At 41.9% G+C, this 17496-nt stretch overlaps 1 protein-coding gene across 3 annotated transcripts in view; it reads right to left on the bottom strand.

Annotated features, from left to right (window-relative positions):
• The window catches only part of CEP83 (centrosomal protein 83), a 37334-nt gene extending 20635 nt beyond the window's left edge, over positions 1-16699 (bottom strand). The window contains exons 1-8 of one of the 3 annotated variants that reach the window (XM_075856839.1): positions 16491-16699; positions 13358-13518; positions 12628-12886; positions 11952-12102; positions 9318-9407; positions 7399-7530; positions 6777-7028; positions 6063-6194 (exon numbers count right to left, since the gene is read on the bottom strand). In XM_075856839.1, coding sequence (XP_075712954.1) covers positions 6063-6194; positions 6777-7028; positions 7399-7530; positions 9318-9407; positions 11952-12102; positions 12628-12809 — 939 coding nt within the window. In that variant the 5' untranslated portion in view covers positions 12810-12886; positions 13358-13518; positions 16491-16699. Of the gene's footprint in view, positions 1-6062; positions 6195-6776; positions 7029-7398; positions 7531-9317; positions 9408-11951; positions 12103-12627; positions 12887-13258; positions 13281-13357; positions 13519-16490 lie in introns of those variants that run through there. The other 2 variants (XM_075856837.1, XM_075856840.1) reach the window with 2 other exon arrangements.
• Positions 16700-17496: the final 797 nt, after the last annotated feature.

Genomic DNA, 17496 nt, shown 5'->3' on the forward strand with positions numbered 1-17496 from the left:
TATAGGGATTCTTCTCTAAGGTACGTATGGCAATTAACTCATATATATATATATATATATATATACCTAAACTAGATACAATTGAATTCACCTCAGCTGAGAGAAGGACTAGGTTTATGTGTTTTCAGCCTGTAGCTGTAAACAGGAATGTTTTAATCCACTGACAGCAATCAAACTTAAAAATGGTGAGGAATTCAAAGATGAGGTAGATTAGAAAGTTTAGAACTTTCCATTATACAGTGAGCAAAGGGGATGTCTCAGGAGGACAACAACTGCCCATATGGCCTTTTTTTTTGGTGGATTTTCGCCCTTGTTTTTGTACGGTGTTTAACTGGCAGTTTAATTGATGTGTTAACTTTATTGCTCGGGTCATTGCGATTGCAAATATACCAGGGATGTGTATTTTTTTTTTTTTTCGTACACTACTAATAAATAAAACCACTTTTTATGGGGAAAAAGTGGTTTTATTTTCATATTTAATGTCATCTTTTTTATTTTTTAATAAACTTTATTAAACGGTTTTAATGTTTGTTATTTTCGTCCCACTAGAGGACTTTACAATGTGATCCTCTGATCGTAGATATAATGCTTTGGTAAACTTTGTATACCAAAGCATTATTGCCTGTCAGTGTAAAACGGACAGGCAATCTATTAGGCCACACCGCTGGCACGGCCTAATAGGCATATAGCCAGGGCAGGCCAGGGGTCCTTGGTTAGGCTCCCGGCTGCCCGGTAACCCATCAGTGCTCGTGGGCCGCCGATCGGTGTTAGTGTGAGCACCCTCCCTCTGTCAAACCACTTAAATGCTGTGGTCTCTATTGACCGCAGCATTTAAGGGGTTAAACGGCCGGGATCGGAGGTTACTCTAATCCTAGTCGTCGCAGCAGGAGCCCGGCTGTCATTCACAGCCGGGCTCCCGCGGTGATCGTGCTGGCAGGGCTTCTGTGCCCACACGATCTGTTGCCTTCCTATGCCGTGCATGTACATGATTATGCGCCAAGGGATTAAAGGCTATATACACCTCTGAATTATTATTTTTTATAAACATGTGTAGCTGTGTGTTTAGTGCAACTTTATAATTACTTTTTATTAAAAACTATTTTTACTTTTTGAGATACAGCAGCTTTGTATACGGTATATAGAGCAGCTGTATCTTGCGGGACTGACGGGTTCAGTGTCAGCGGGTCCTGCGTGTCAGATCCACCTGTTATCGAACATATCTAAGTTCATAACTTAAATGTGATCGATAATGGGTGGATCCTGCGTGTCAGAGACACACAGGGCTAGCTGTCACTGTACCCGTCCGCCATGCAGGTCGCAGCGCAAGATACAGCTTCTCGTTATACAGGATACAAAGTAACTGTATCTAAAAAAGTTACAATATTTTTTAAATAAAAAGTATTTAAAAAGTTGCACCAAAACACAGTTATACACATTTTTATTAAAAAAACAAACAAACAAAACGTTTTCAAAGGTGTACACAGCTTTTAACCCCTTCCCTCTTTAGCCACTTTTGACCTTCCTGACAGAGCCTCATTTTTCAAATCTGACATGTGTCACTTTATGTGGTAATAACTCCGGAATGCTTTCACCTATCCAAGCGATTCTGAGATTGTTTTCTCGTGACACATTGGACTTTATGTTACTGGCAAAATTTGCTCGATATGTTCAGTATTTAATTGTGAAAAACACCAAAAATTAGCGAAAAATTTCAAAAATTAGCATTTTTCTCAATTTAAATGTATCTGCTTGTAAGACAGGCAGTTGTACCACACAAAATTGTTGCTAATTAACATCACCCATATGTCTACACTAGATTGGCATCGTTTTTTGAACATCCTTTTATTTTTCTATGACCTCACAAGGCTTAGAACTTTAGCAGCAATTTCTCACATTTTCAAGAAAATTTCAAAAGGCCATTTTTACAGGGGCCAGTTCAGTTGTGAAGTGGTTTTGAGGGCCTTATATATTAGAAACCCCAAAAAAGTCACCCCATTTTAAAAACTTCACCCCTCAAAGTATTCAAAACAGCATTTAGAAAATGTCTTAACCCTTTAAACATTTCACAGGAATTAAAGCAAAGTAGAGGTGAAATTTACAAATTTCATATTTTTCTGCAGAAATACATTTTTAATACAATTTTTTTTATAACACAGAAGGTTTTACCAGAGAAATGCAACTCAATATTTGTTGCCCAGTTTCTGCAGTTTTAGGAAATATCCCACATGTGGCCGTAGCGTGCTACTGGACTGAAGCACCGGCCTCAGAAGCAAAGGAGCACCTAGTGGATTTTGGGGCCTTATTTTTGTTAGAATATATTTTAGGCACCATGTCAGGTTTGAAGGGCTCTTGCGGTGCCAAAACAGTCAAAATCCCCCAAAAGTGACCCCATCTGGGAAACTAGACACCTCAAGGAAATTATCTAGGGGTACAGTGAGCATTTTGACCGCACAGGTTTTTTACAGAAATTATTGGAAGTAGGCGGTGAAAATTAAAATCAACATTTCTTCAAAGAAAATGTAGGTTTAGCGATTTTTTTTCTCATTTCCACAAGGACTAAAGGAGAAAAAGCACCGCAAAATTTGTAAAGCAATTTCTCCCGAGTAAAACAATACCTCACATGTGGTAATAAACGGTTGTTTGGAGACACGGCGTGGCTGAGAAGGGAAAGAGCACTATTTGGCTTTTGGAGTTCACATTTAGCAGGAATGGTTTGCGGAGGCCATGTCACATTTACAAAGCCCCTGAGGTGACAAAACAGTGAAAACCCCAAACAAGTGACCCCATTTTGGAAACTATACCCCTTGAGGAAATTATCTAGGGGTATAGTGAGCATTTTGACCCAACAGGTTTTTTGCAGAAATTTTTGCAAGTAGGCTGTGAAAATGAAAATCTACATTTTTTCAAATAAAATGTAGGTTTAGCTAATTTTTTTTCATTTCCACAAGGACTGAAGGAGAAAAATCACCATAAAATTTGTACAGAAATTTCTCCCGAGTAAAACAGTACCCCACATGTGGTAATAAACGGCTGTTTGGACACACGGCGAGGCTGAGAAGGGAAAGAGCGCCATTTGGCTTTTGGAACTCAAATTTAGCAGGAATGGTTTGCGGAGGCCATGTCACATTTACAAAGCCCCTGAGGGGATAAAACAGTGGAAACCCCCCACAAGTGACCCCATTTTGGAAACAACACCCATTGAGGAAATTATCTAGGGGTATAGTGAGCGATTTGACACCACAGTTTTTTTGCAGAAATTATTGGAAGTAGGCCCTGAAAATAATAATCTACATTTTTTCAAAGAAAATGTAGGTTTAGCTAATTTTTTCTCATTTCCAGAAGGACTAAAGGAGAAAAAGCACCACAAAATTTGTAAAGCAATTTCTCCCAAGTAAAACAATACCCCACATGTGGTAATAAACGGCTGTTTGGACACACGGCAGGGCTTAGAAGGGAAAGAGCACTATTTGACTTTTTGAGATCACATTTAGCAGGAATGATTTGCGGAGGCCAGGTCACATTTGCAAAGCCCCTGAGGGGACAAAACAATGAAAACGCCCAAAAAGGGACTCCATTTAGGAAACTACACCTCTTGAGGAATGCATCTAGGGGTGTAGTAAGCATTTTGACCCCACAGATGTTTCATAGAATTTATTAGAATTGGGCAGTGAAAATAAAAACAGTCCTTTTTCTTCAATAAGACGTAGCTTTAGCGCAAATTTTTTCATTTTCTCAACAAATAAAGGAAAAAAAGAACCCAACATTTGTAAAGCTATTTCTCCCGAGTACGGCAATACCCCATATGTGGTCATAAACTGCTGTTTGGGCAAACCGCAGGGCTCAGATGGGAAGGACCGCCAGCTTATGACGCTGGAGACACACACCCCAAAAATTGTTAAAAGGGTTCTCCCGGGTATGACGATGCCATATATGTTGAAGGAAACTGCTGTTTGGGGACGCTGCAGGGTTCAGGGCCGAGGGAGCACCATTTGGCTTTTGGAGAGCGGATTTTGCTTGGTACTATATTTGTTTGAGTATTGCTGGTGTTTTATAATGTGGGGGTACATGTAAGCGGGGCGGAGTATATAAGGGGCATAGTCAGGTGGTATAAAAAAATAAAAATAATCCATAGATGTGTGTTACGCTGTGAAGCAATCCTTTCTGCACAGGCCGGTGTCGCACTGATAAATGGTGTCATTTCTTATCCCCCTTTTGGTCCACACTCCACGCCTTTGTAGTTTGGGGAATTTTGCTGGGAAAGTGTTGTCCTGGTATAATACGGGCACCGTCGCTTCCAGCGGATATGTTTGGGCCCTCCCCTTCCTGGTTCCCTAATTTTAGGTCCTTGATAAATCGCCTCTTGAAACAGAAGAAATGTTCCCCTCGGGCACAACTGCATATTTTTTTATTTCCTGACTTATTGGAGCCATAACTAATTTTATTTTTCATAGACGTAGTGGTATGAGGGCTGGTTTGTTGCGGGACGAGCTGTAGTTATTATTGGTACCATTTTGGGGTACATGCAACTTTTTGATCACCTTTTATCCTATTTTTTGGGATGCCAGGTAAACAAAAAAACGCAATTCTGGCACAGCTTTTTTTGTTTTTTTTATACAGCGTTCACCATGCGTTATAAATTACATGTTACCTTTATTCTGTGGGTCAGTACGATTCCGGCGATACCTAATTTATAGCACTTTTTTATGTTTTACAACTTTTTGCACAATAAAATTACTTTTGTAAAAAGAATGTATTTTTTCTGTCGCCAAGTTGTGAGAACCATAACGTTTTAATTTTTTTGTCGACGGAGTTGTATGAGGGCTTGTTTTTTGCGGGACGAGCTATAGTTTTTATAGGTACCATTTTTGGATACGTGCGACTTTTTGATCACTTTTTATTGTAATATTTGTAGGGCAAAGTGACCAAAAAACAGAAACTCTGGTAACGTTTTTTACGGTTTTTTTTTACGCTGTTCACCGCGTGCAATAAATAATATAATATTTTGATACCTCCGGTCGTTACGGTCGTGGCGATACCAAATACATATGGTTTATTATTATTTTTCAATAATAAAAGGACTTGATAAGAGTAAAAGGGGGATTGTGTGTTATTTGATTACTTGAAACTTTTATTGTTTTCAAACTTTTATTTTTTGCACTTTTTTTTACACTTTTTTATACTTTTTTTACACTTTTTCTCAAGTCCCACTAGGGGACTTGAAGGTCCAACGGTCAGATTTTTTTTTTTCTAATACATTGCACTACCTATGTAGTGCAATGTATTAGATCTGTCAGTCATTCACTGACAGCAAGCCGTTTAGGCTTCGCCTCCCGGCGGGGCCTAAATCGGCTTCCGTAATGGCAGAGCAGGAGACCATTGTGTCTCCTGTTGCCATAACAGCAGTCGCCAGTCCCGATTGCCTGTCAGGGCTGGCGATCGCTACGATGCAGCAATCGCTTTCGATTGCTGCATCGAAGGGGTTAATGGCAGGGATCGGAGCTAGCTCCGGTTCCTGCCGTTACAGGTGGATGTCAGCTGTACAGTACAGCTGACCTCCACCGCTGATGACGCCGGATCAGCTCCTGACCCGGCGCCATCTTGCCGGCAGCTACGGAAGCCCATCAGGCTCCGCCGCCGGGCGGATCTTGACCGGCTTCGGTGCTAGGCAGACCGGGAGGCCAGTATTAGGCCTCCGGTTGCCATTGCAGCCACCGGAACCCCGGCAATTTCATTGCTGGGGCTCCGATGAGCTGCAAACACCTTAAGTGCAGCGATCGCGTTTGAGCGCTGCACTTAAGGGGTTAATGGCGGGGATCGAAGCTAATTTCGGTCCCCGCCGTTACAGTCGGATGTCAGCTGTAAGATACAGCTGAGATCCGACGATGATGGCACCGACTCAGCTTCTGAGCCGGTGCCAAACGTTTGACGTACATGTACGGCATTTTGCGGGAAGTCAATGCTTTCCATGACGTACATGTACGTCAAATGTCGGGAAGGGGTTAAGATTTAGTTGCATAAAAATGCATCTGGCACTATGTATGTGGTTCACATTTAACACTTACTTTGCTAGTAAGAGTATGAACATCACTCTTCGCTTTGTGCAACTTCTCATTTAAAACGTCATTTTGTCCTGTGGCTGCCTGAAGCTCGTTCTCCAAACGTTCATGCTGCAGTTTTAAAGACCTCTTCTCAGCCTATAGAAAGTAAATTGGCATCGTAAAACATACAAGAACTTATTTGGAGTATTTTATTCCTATTGCTATGCACAGTCATCTCATATGTAGCCCAGAGGGACTGTATACGGTTTTGCCAAATAGCTGAATTGTCACAGAATGAGGGAATTCCTGCAGGTTTGCAATAACTAATGTTACATTGAAACCCATTTCTATACTTGAGGTATTCTTAAGGTTAGCTACTTTACCATAAAAATAATATATATATATATATATATATATATATATATATATATATATATGTTTCAGCTCACTCCACGGAGCCTTTCTGGAGTCCACCACCACTTTTTGGTGGCCTCCAGAAAGGCTCCGTGGAGTGAGCTGAAACATGTATATATATATGGGTAGACAACCCCTTTCTGTATACCCAATAAAGGCATGATAAATGTAATAGAGGGGGCCTCCTGATCAGAAATCCCCTTTATTAGCCCCAGCTCCCCACTTTTGATAATGTGCCTTTTTCTGTGTAGATTTCAATGGGTGACTTGTAATACTTCATATCCCTGCAGCATCTGTAATTCTTTCTTGTCCATTATTTACAACCTCAAGAGATCGGAGAGTTGCTTGAGTCTCAGTCATCTGCCGCACTTGTATCCTCTGGACATTTTCTGCTTGTGAACCATAGTGCTCTCTCTCGGCACGCAGTTCTTTCACCTCAGCTTTCAAATCCCCCACTTTTTGGCATAGTAAGACTTTCTCCGCTAGCAGAGCCTCTACATTTTTGTTATCTCTTGAGGAGTCAATACTTTGAATCTGATGATGAAGTTCTTCTTTATTTTTTTCAAGCTGTGTAATCTATAAAAGTGAAATATCAGAAAAGTGATTAAAAAACTATGATGGGATATGGCGGCCAAAAACGCAATACTTTACAAAGAACAAGCTAGACCATTGCCTCCTAAACCCCCTCCTCCAGTTCTTAAGCGTGCCACAATCTAGAAAATATTGCTTACTAATAGAATATATTTTACGCATAGATGAAACAGACCATAGTCTAGGTATCCTGAGTAGTAGTGGTTCAGATAAAGTGATCTTTCATAAATACCCTCATCAGGGGAAGTATTACCATCAGCGTGTTCCAGTAGGTAAATAAACACTTTTCAATTGACCTTTGGTGCTTTTTGCACGTGCATAACACTAACCGGACACAGGAAAAATAATGTATCACCTGAGCTTCATATTTCATATTTTGTTCTTCTAACATTCGATGTTGTTCTTCCCTCTGGTGTTCAAACTGAGTTGTAAGGATACCATTTTCATATCGAAGTTTGTTGTATTCTCCTCTGTATTTTTTAACTTCCTGCAAATATTATAAGCATGATTGTTAAAAACGGTAAAAAGAATTTCTATCCCAACAGCCTGGAAATGTAAGTATTGTCACAGCAGATCTGAACTGTAATATGAAATCTACATCAGTAGTGGTCACCCTTTTAGAGCATATTGACATTATAACAGGGGGTACCCACTCATGACCCCTCAAAATAGTAAGGAAGATTGTAGAACTGCTGCAAAGTGCGGCTCCTGCCCCAGCATGACCATGCAGTACATGGACGGCCTATTGTTTTGAATAGGTGCCGTTTAATAGCAGAGAAAATGTGTGCCCTACCACAGCTTCACCAATGACAGTTGATCGCCAAGGTTTGAGGTGGTTCAAATGGGACTACCCCTCGAAGTACAATACAGAACTAAAATAAATAAAATTAACCCCTTCGGGACAAAGCCATTTCTTTATTTTTGATTTTCGTTTTTTCACTCCCCGAATTCCAAGAGCCATAACTTTTTATATTTTTCCGTCAATAGAGTGGTGAGAGGGCTTATTTTTTGCGGGAGGAGTTGTCCCATATAATGTACTGGGAAACTGAAAAAAAATTATTTGCGTGCTGAAGTTGGAAAAAAACGGATTCCTTAACAGTTATTTGGGTTTCGTTTTTACGGCTTTCACCATGCGGCAAAAATGACATCTTTATTCTGTGGCTCCATACGATTACGGTGATAAAAAATTTATATAGTTTATATATATATATATATATATATATATATATATATATATATATATATAATCTTACTACTTTTATTGATAAAACATTTTTTTTTTTTTTAACAAAAAGTTTATTGTGTCGCCACCTTCTGAGAGCCATAACTTAATTTTTTTACCGATTGAGCCGTGTGAAGGCTTATTTTTATGCGGGACGAGCTGTACTTTTTATTGGTACCATTTTTTGGTACATGGAGCTTTTTGATCACTTTTTATTACATTTTGTTGGAGAGCTAAGGTGACCAAAAAACAGCGATTTTGGGTTTACAATTTATTTTTCACCATGCGCATTAAATAACGTAATAGTTTAGACTTTTTGGGACGCAGCGATACCAATTTTGTTGACTTTTATTTTTTACATAACTTTAGGTGGAAAATGGCAAAAGGGGGGGTTTTTTAAACTTTTAATATATTTTTTTCACTACCATAACCTTTTTTTTCCCTTTTTTTTTTTTACTACACACTTTTAGCCCCCCCCAGGGGACTAACCTATTGCAGCATATCATCATTTTTAAAGGCATCTGTTAAGACCTGCCACAGGCAGGGGCCTAATGATAGGTCCCAGGCTGCCATGGCAACCCATCAGTGGCAGTGGCATCGCCGACATTTAGGGGTTACTTGGTCTCCGATCCCAGCCATTGCAGTGGAAGACCGGCTGACAGTCAATTATAGGCTCCTGTGGTGATCACTCGGGCACATCTTCTGTGCCCACGTGATCACCATCACAGTGGCTTAACAAGTTATTATAGACGACACAGAAAATAAATAATACATTTAAAAAAAAAAAAAAAATTTTCTTTTTTTAAACATTCAACATGAAAACTTGATTTGGACTACCAATTCCTTTTTAAATCAGACTGGACTGTGCTCTATAGAGCCTTACAATACAGTAAAAATTATAACAGGCACCTCCTCTAAACTATGCATATCTGTAGAAAAAACGCACAGAAAACCACAATGGCATTGACCCTCAAAAGATCTGAATGCAAATATGTACAAAAGATATAGGAAAAAATAAATAAGTGAAAAAAAACCGGCAGTGGTGGACATACGTCATTCAGTTTTCGAATTTGTTCCCGCATCGGAGCTTCTACTTCCTGCTGCAGCTGAATTTTCCAGTCTAGTCTCTGAGGTGACAGCACCTAGAATTGAAGGGGTTATCCAGATTTTAAAAATTAAATGCAGATGCTTTGCATGCAGGAATGTATGAATGTACTGTCTGTAGGTGAGATGTCTCTGTTAGGGTATGTTCAAACAGAGTTTTTTTGTTTTTTTTTTAAGTGGTTTTGCACCAAAAGCGATTTTTGCCGTGATTGTTAACGCTTTTTTTTTTTAACCTATCTCTTCAACAGAAAGATGGAATAACCGCGAGGGTTTTTTGCCAAAAAACGCGTCAAAAAAAGTATTTCCGTCTCCCATTGATTTCAATTGGGTTTTTGAGGAGGGAAAACGGCTCAAGATGGGGCATGTCGCTTCTTTTTCCCGTGAGCGTTTTTTTTTGCTCGCGGTAAAAAACCGCCTCCATATCCCATTGAAATCAATGGTAGTAAATTTTGGCTGTCTTTTGCCGCGGAAGACAGTGAGTGATTACAGAACTACCTTGTAATAGAGGGGCGGGCAGGCAGCAGTAAATATAGGCAATGTGTGAGAGGGAGAGGAATCATGGGAACTGTAGTCCTTTACATAGTAATCCCACCCACAGCAAGTCTTCCCATAATTAAAACAACAGTGCTGCACACAGGTAGGTAACATAAGGAAATATAATTACTTCTGAGCTATAGTGGCTTTACCTGGTGACTATTCAGACACATACAGGAACTTTTCATATTCTCAGATAACCTCTTTAACCCCTTGGAGACGCAACCATTTCCATTTTTCTATGGTCATGGTTCTATAACCAATTTATTTTTCCATCGATTGATTAGTGTGAAGGTTTGTTTTTTTCGGAGTGCGATGTCATTTTTATTGGTACTTTTGGGGTATATGCAACTTTCTGTTAATTTTTTAATTCCATTTTTGGGGAAGTGAGCAAAAAACAGCCATGCTTGCATTAGGAAAAAAAAAAAATTCTACGGCGTTCACCCAACGGGTTAAATAATGTGATATTTTATTAGCGCAGACTTTTACAGAAGAAGAGATACCAATTAAGTTTGCTTTTTTTTCATTGTGTATATAATTTTTTGTGAAAAACGGGGAAAGGTTTTTTTTACTTTTAGTTTGTCACTCCGCAATTTTGTTGCAGGGTGCCAATTGGGGAGACAGTGGGAGCCCCCGCCCTCTGTCAAACCGCTCAGATACCACGGTTTCTGTTGACCCTGGCAATAAGGAGTTAAACGGCCAGGGATGGAGTTATCTCCGATACCGGCAGTTGCAGGCGGGTGTCAGCTGGTACCTGCCACTTATGGAGCCGTCTCAGCTATCGAGCCTGCGCCATATTGTGAAGGAATACATTTAACGTAATAGTACGTTGAATGTCACCAAGGAGTTAACACGTGTATTGTGAACAATGAAGGTCTCAGGAATATTAAAAAAACATAAATCTTTCTTTAAAAAAGGCACACACAGTATTTCAGATGTAACATGCTGGAGGCCATTTTGTAATGGGGAAAAGATGTTGTAGTTGCTTTCCGTAAATATTAACAATATATTAAAAAAATAACAGATTGGCCAGGTGTCAAAACATTTAAATAATTGCAGCATTAACGGCTCCTACGAGCGGGTAAACAGGAATGGTTTGATTTCATATGTGCACACGCAGTGGTAGCGGTGCGACACAAAACTGAAGCGCGTTTACGCAGTAAATGACAAGCAATAACACACACATTTCACTGCAATCGCCAACAAATTCTATAAACGGTGATTAGGATTTTAACTAGACTTTCTAAGCTCTGGCACATTTAGTTGTCATGACGGCCAAGCAGCGAAATAATGAGTGGTCTCAGAAGACCTAAGTAGTATCAGGTGGATGTAATATATAATGAACACGGGTTACAAATAACGCGGCCGATTAAAATCAAGGAACATTTACAATATTAAAGTGTAGCTAAACGTTTGACAAACTTCTGACATCTCATAGTGACCTGTCAGAAGATGGATTGGTGGGGGTCCGAGCACTGAGACCCCCACCAATCGCTAGAACGAAGCAGCTGAAGCACTCGTGTGAGAGCTCAGCCGCTTCGTGTCTGTTCGGCTTTTTCCATCGATTGATTAGTGTGAGGGTTTGTTTATGATCCCGTACACGATACATTTATTTCCGGAAAAAGCCGAACAGACACGAAGCGGCTGAGCGCTCACACGAACTCTTCAGCTGTTTCGTTCTAGCGATTGGTGGGGGTCTCTGTGCTCGAACCCCCACCAATCCAAACTTCTGACATGTCAGAAGTATGTCAAACGTTCAGCTACACTTTAAACCTCAATCAAAATTGGCACTTCATGTCATGCAATACTTTAGGGCAACTGAATTGTACGGTTGTTGCATTTTGTGCATCGGTTATACAAACAGTCTTGAATAAAGAGAAAAGTTAAAAACGGTGACGCCATTCTTCATAGTTACACATGCTATTTTCTGTGAGAAGAAACTCATATCGGATCCACAGAATGTACGCTACTTTACCGGTTAAGTGAATGAGTTTGAGGATTGTTGACCGCATGTCCTATGAGGAATTGAAAAGGTGCAAAAGACTTACTTGTAGTTTCAGCTCTTCCACTTCTCTTGTTTTATCTAAAAGTTCCCCTCGCAGTTCAGTAAGTAAGAGTTGAAATTTTTCCTGTATGTTCTGCTTCTCTCCGGACAGCTGTTTACATTCATTCTGAGACCTCGAGAAGTCAGCCTGCAGCCTGCGAGCATATAATAATGAATATTCACTGCCAAGGTACCATCTAAGGCCCTGTTCACACAGAGTTTTTTTGCAGGAGGAAAATTCTGCCTCAAAATTCCATTTGGGATTTTGACCTGCCTGCACGTGGCGTTTTTCGCTCGCACCCATTGAGTGCTACGGGCAAAAAAAAACGCAGCAAAATACGCTTTCTCTGCCTCCCATTGATGTCAATGGGAGGTCAGAGGCGTAAACGCCCAAAGATAGGGCATGACGCTTCTTTTTACCGCAAGACGGTTTTTCCGCTCGTGGTAAAAAAAACGCCTCTGCCTACCATTGAAATCAATGGGAGGCATTTTTGGCCGTTTTTTGGCGCGGTTTCCGCGTCAAAAAACCTCAATGTGAACAGGGATGATATAAAAGTTATATGACGATATAAAAGTTAAAAATAAAAAGGGTGAACTTAAAAATAACGGTTACTGAACTCACAATATGGACCTCAACTGCACATGCGCCAGGTTATTGCAATAAATATTGGGAACCTTACCTGGAATGCTCGGTTTTCAGGGTTTCATAGTTGGTCCTGTGGTTTTCACATCTCATCTTTTCGCTAATTAAAAGTTTATGTAGTTCAGTGTCTGTCATATGGGCACTAGTGCTGCCACTCAGCTGGGGAGGGAACGCAGGAATAGATTCCATCTTGTCAGATGCAGGAGTGCTCGCTACCATGCCACAGAGCAAACAGGAGACCGCTTTCTTATTGCTTCATTTACATCATCTCCCACAGGAGTAAGCTACATCTGTACCTAGAAGGTGGAAGGCAAGGCCAGAGAAAGACGGATACCTGATAACTCTTATACAGTAGATACAATATAAGCAGCTGTGTATTAACAATATTAAAGTCAACCGGTCCATATGGGCCGATCCCCTACTGCTGGTACGACATACACAGTGATCAATTTAACCAGAATGTAGTTAAAACATGAAGAAGAATTCATGTCCATGCAAACACAAAGCTTATGTATTAATCTGGTCTAGACAGAATAAAGGCACAAATACGTAGTAAATATAATGACATGTTTGCCAATTGCTCCCTCCCTATACTGGCAGCTTTCTGCTACAAACACGTCCTTGGCTACGTACACATTGAATAGTCCAACAAAACAGCTTTTACTTACAACAAGAAATAAACTATATATCTAGCCCCTTCTCTTCAAGTTGCAACCTGTTGCCGGAATGCCAAGGGAAAAAGAAAAAAATAAACACACTGGCATTACCCGAGAGATGCACCAGCGTGATAATATTTTGACTGAAATAACTCCGGCTCCATGGATGTTGAAATAACCATAAATCATTATTCCAAAGTTTCTGTTACATTTTCCTGACAGCTTCAGGGCTCACTTGCCAAATCTACAGGCCCATAGCATGGATTTTTTTTCTAGAAAAAAAAAAAAGGAAAAGAAAAAACTACGGCATTCTCTATCACACACCACATTATTAACACCTTAATGACCAGGTCAATTTTTCGAGTTTCCGTTAAGCCATAACTTTTTTATTTTTCCATCGACATAGCTGTATGAGGGCTTGTTTTTTGCAGAACGAGTTGGAGGCTTTATGGCACAATTTAATTTACCATAACGTACTGGGAAACGGGAAAAAAATTATTTCTGGGGTGAAATGGGCAAAAAAGGGTTAAAGTGGTTGTCCACTACCGGACAACTGATGACCTATCCACCAGATAGGTTATCAGTATATGATCAGTGGGGGTCCGATACCCGGACCCCGCACTGAACGGCTGCTCTGGTTACCTGCAGACACCGGATGTCATTGCACAGTATGCAATGTACAGGACCGGAAGCAGATGGCTCTGTGCATTGCATAGCGGCTGTGTTGCAGAACTTCAGCTCGGCCGCTATTCCGTGGCCGTAGCCCTCTGCTTCCGTCATGGACATCCAATGCCCGGAGGCAGCCGATCGGTGCGGGGTCCGGGTGTCAGACGTCCCGCCGCTGTCCGTGAGTCACTAAGTAGAATTAGGAGCTGGTGTAAATTTCCGCTAAAATAAGTGACAGTGTCTGAATTTTTTATTATTTTTTTTACACTTTCCTAGACAGTTTTGAAAACTTTCTTTGAAAAAGGGGCCACAAAATGTACCAGATTTATTAACATCACACGCTATTTTGTGGTGCAATTATAAAGGTGTAAAGTATGTCAGCCAAAAGCCGAGGCAAGACAAAAAGTTTAAAAAAAAAATAATAATTCTAGCAAAAGGGACCACTGTGATAAATTCGGCGCAGTTTTGCCTTTCTGATCTAGTTTTATAATGTCTAAATTTATGGCAGTATTAATAAATCTCCCCTAATATTCCTAGCATCTGAAATCTTTCCAGAATTAAAATTGACTGAGGGGGGAGTTTAATCTCCGTGTAAATCTGATCTTTATATAAATGGCGATTGAAAAGAGGATCCCATTTTTTTGAACATCAAGGCCCCTGTACACGAGCTAATGATCGGGTGAAAGAGCGTACGTGTGAACACTGGTTTCAGATCATTGCACTGTATAAACAGGGCAAAAATCAGCTGATAAATGAGCAAAAACATTTTATGCAACCAAAAAAATGGTCGCTAGTCGGTAGCACATTCGTAAAGAAGGAGATGTGCTGCCGACATGATGGAAATGAATGGGGACGAACGATCACAGTAATGATCATTCGTCCCCATGCTTAACGATCGTTGCTCATTGTGAATGGAGAAACAAACGACAATCGGCAAACTGTATTGTCGATTAGTGCTTGTTATAGGTGGTAAACACGGGTGATTTCTGCCCGTGTAAAACCACCTTTAGGGTGTGTTCACACAGGGCAGATACGTTGCGTAAAAGCACATAGAGTATTCGCACTGGGCGCTGCAGGGAATTCCGTCTGAAAAACCGCACCAAATTGTGGTGCAGTTTTTCGGCCGGAATGCCTGCTGTGGAAAACTGCACATAGAGAAAAAAAAAATAAACATACCCTTTGACGTCCTGCAGACCGGCCTCCTGGGATGACGTTTAATCCCATGTGACCACTGCAGCCTGTGATTGGCAGCAGCCAGGGCCGGCTCCAGGTTTAGGAGGGGCCCCTGGGCGTCACAGACTTAGTGGGCCCCTTTGCGGGGAAACTCACGGCGGCAGTAAAGTCCCACACAGCCCCCCTCCCAGGTATTGCCACACCGACCCCCCCTCCCTGGTAGTGCCACACCGACCCCCCCCTCTCCCTGGTAGTGCCACACCGACCCCCCCTTCCCTGGTAGTGCCACACCGACCCCCCCCCTTCCCTGGTAGTGCCACACCGACCCCCACCTCCCTGGTAGTGCCACACTGACCCCCTCCCTGGTAGTGCCACACTGACCCCCTCCCTGGTAGTGCCACACTGACCCCCTCCCTGTAGGTAGCGCCTTTAGGGCTGCCTCTAGGTGTGGAATCCGGGGATACCGCTTCAGGAGGAGCCCCTGACTTAACGGTCCATATATGGACAGCGATGTCAGGGGGCAACCCCAGAGCCATAGTCTCTGGCAGAGTGCTACTAGCAATCTGCCTGGGACTCCTGCTCTGCTTCTGACATCTAAGTCCATATATGGATAGTGATGTCCGGAGCAGAGCTGAAGTCCCGGGCAGAGCGCTAGTAAGGCTCTGCTCCGGGACTCCGTCTTTGAGGAAGCCCCTGACATCACTGTCCATATATGGATAGTGATATCAGGGCAATCCCAGAGCCAAAGTCCCGGGCAGAGCGCTACTAGCACTCTGCCTGGGACACTCATTTACACAGCGTGGGGATGAGATTTGTTCAAATCTCCTCAGCTTTGCTGCTACTGTATTATGCTGCGGAAGACTTGCAACTAAATTTGTTGCGGAAAATCACCAGTATTTACTCTACATGTGTTATCCTTAGGACCCCTGCACACTATGCAGATTTTGGTGCAGATGTGCTTGCTGAGGAAACAACCACATTAAGATGAATAGAGCGGATTTCAGTCACAGAAATTTCTGCAACAAAATCTGCAGCGTGTGAAGGGAGCCTTACGTTTTCATTTAGCGGAGTATACCTGTAAAAACAGTTTCCATGGTTCCGCCTAGAAAATTGGTCTGATTAGTGCAAAGCCAAGCCTAACTTTACTAATGTCTAGCTGAAATCACATTATTATTGCGGATGCAATGACATGTAAAGAAAAGGTAAAGAACTGAAGCACGCGTCCTGTTCCCATAGCAACCCCTCTCCTCCCTGCCCATAGAGCTACACCTGATCATATACATAGTCCAGCGGGCGCCCAGCAGAAAGTGCCCACTACACACAGGAGTACCAGCTGCTGCCAGACAGAGAATCGCATGCTCTCTTCTAGTACAATCTGAGAAATGTAAACATCCACTCACAGTACCTTGATGTCCCTGACAGGACACTCAGACGCTGGAAGATCAGAACGCTCGCTGATTCCAGAGCGAGAAGCAGCTTATTCGTGAAACATTTTAAAAATGGCGCCGTAGCTCCTCCCTCTTGATCACTACATGTGGGAGGGTGGGGCGATCAGAGCGACATTGCGGAGAGGCCGAGTCTAGTAAAATCCTGAGTGAAGAAACCTCCCCTGGAGATGCGCACATGCGCGTACACGATGACTAAAGTCGCTGTGTTGTAATGCCGCGGGAAGGCGCGCTTAGCGCTTCGAGCGGGAAGACAGGCGGGCTGTGCTGTACAGTGGCTGATAATATATCTATTGCTGTACGCTACAGATATTTCTAATCTGTTGGGAATTCTGACTGAAAAGCATATACATGAATAGAACCAAACCTACTGCATACAAATTGTAACGAAACCAAGCTCATTGTATAAATATGGTACCATAACCAATCTTAGGACCTGTTCACATCAACGTTCGCTTTCAGGTCCAGGGTTCCAGAGGTTTCAGTCAGGTGAACCCCTCGACGAAAAGTTAAACCACAGCTTCCGTTTCAGTCACCATTGATATCAATGGTGACGGAAACATCGCTAATGGTTTCCGTTCGTCACCATTCTGGCAGGTTTCCGGTTTTCCGACGGAATCAATAGTGCAGTCGACTCCGCTATTGATTCCGTCGTTAAAACGGAAACCTGCCGGAATGGTGACGAACGGAAACCATTAGCGATGTTTCTGTCACCATTTATCAATGGTGACTGAAACGGAAGCTGTGGTTTCACTTTCCGTTGCGGGGTTCAACTGACGGAAACCTCAGACGGAACCACGGAACGGAAAGCGAACAGTGATGTGAACACGCCCTTAGTATTAAAGGGGTTGTCCACAACCGGACAACTGATGACCTGTCCAATGGATACGTCATCAGTATATGATCGGTGTGAGTCCGACACCCGGACCCTGCACCGATCAGCTACTCCGGGCACTGGATGTTTTG

This window comes from Rhinoderma darwinii, chromosome 3 (genome assembly GCF_050947455.1).
Source record: "Rhinoderma darwinii isolate aRhiDar2 chromosome 3, aRhiDar2.hap1, whole genome shotgun sequence".
Lineage (NCBI taxonomy): Eukaryota > Metazoa > Chordata > Amphibia > Anura > Rhinodermatidae > Rhinoderma > Rhinoderma darwinii.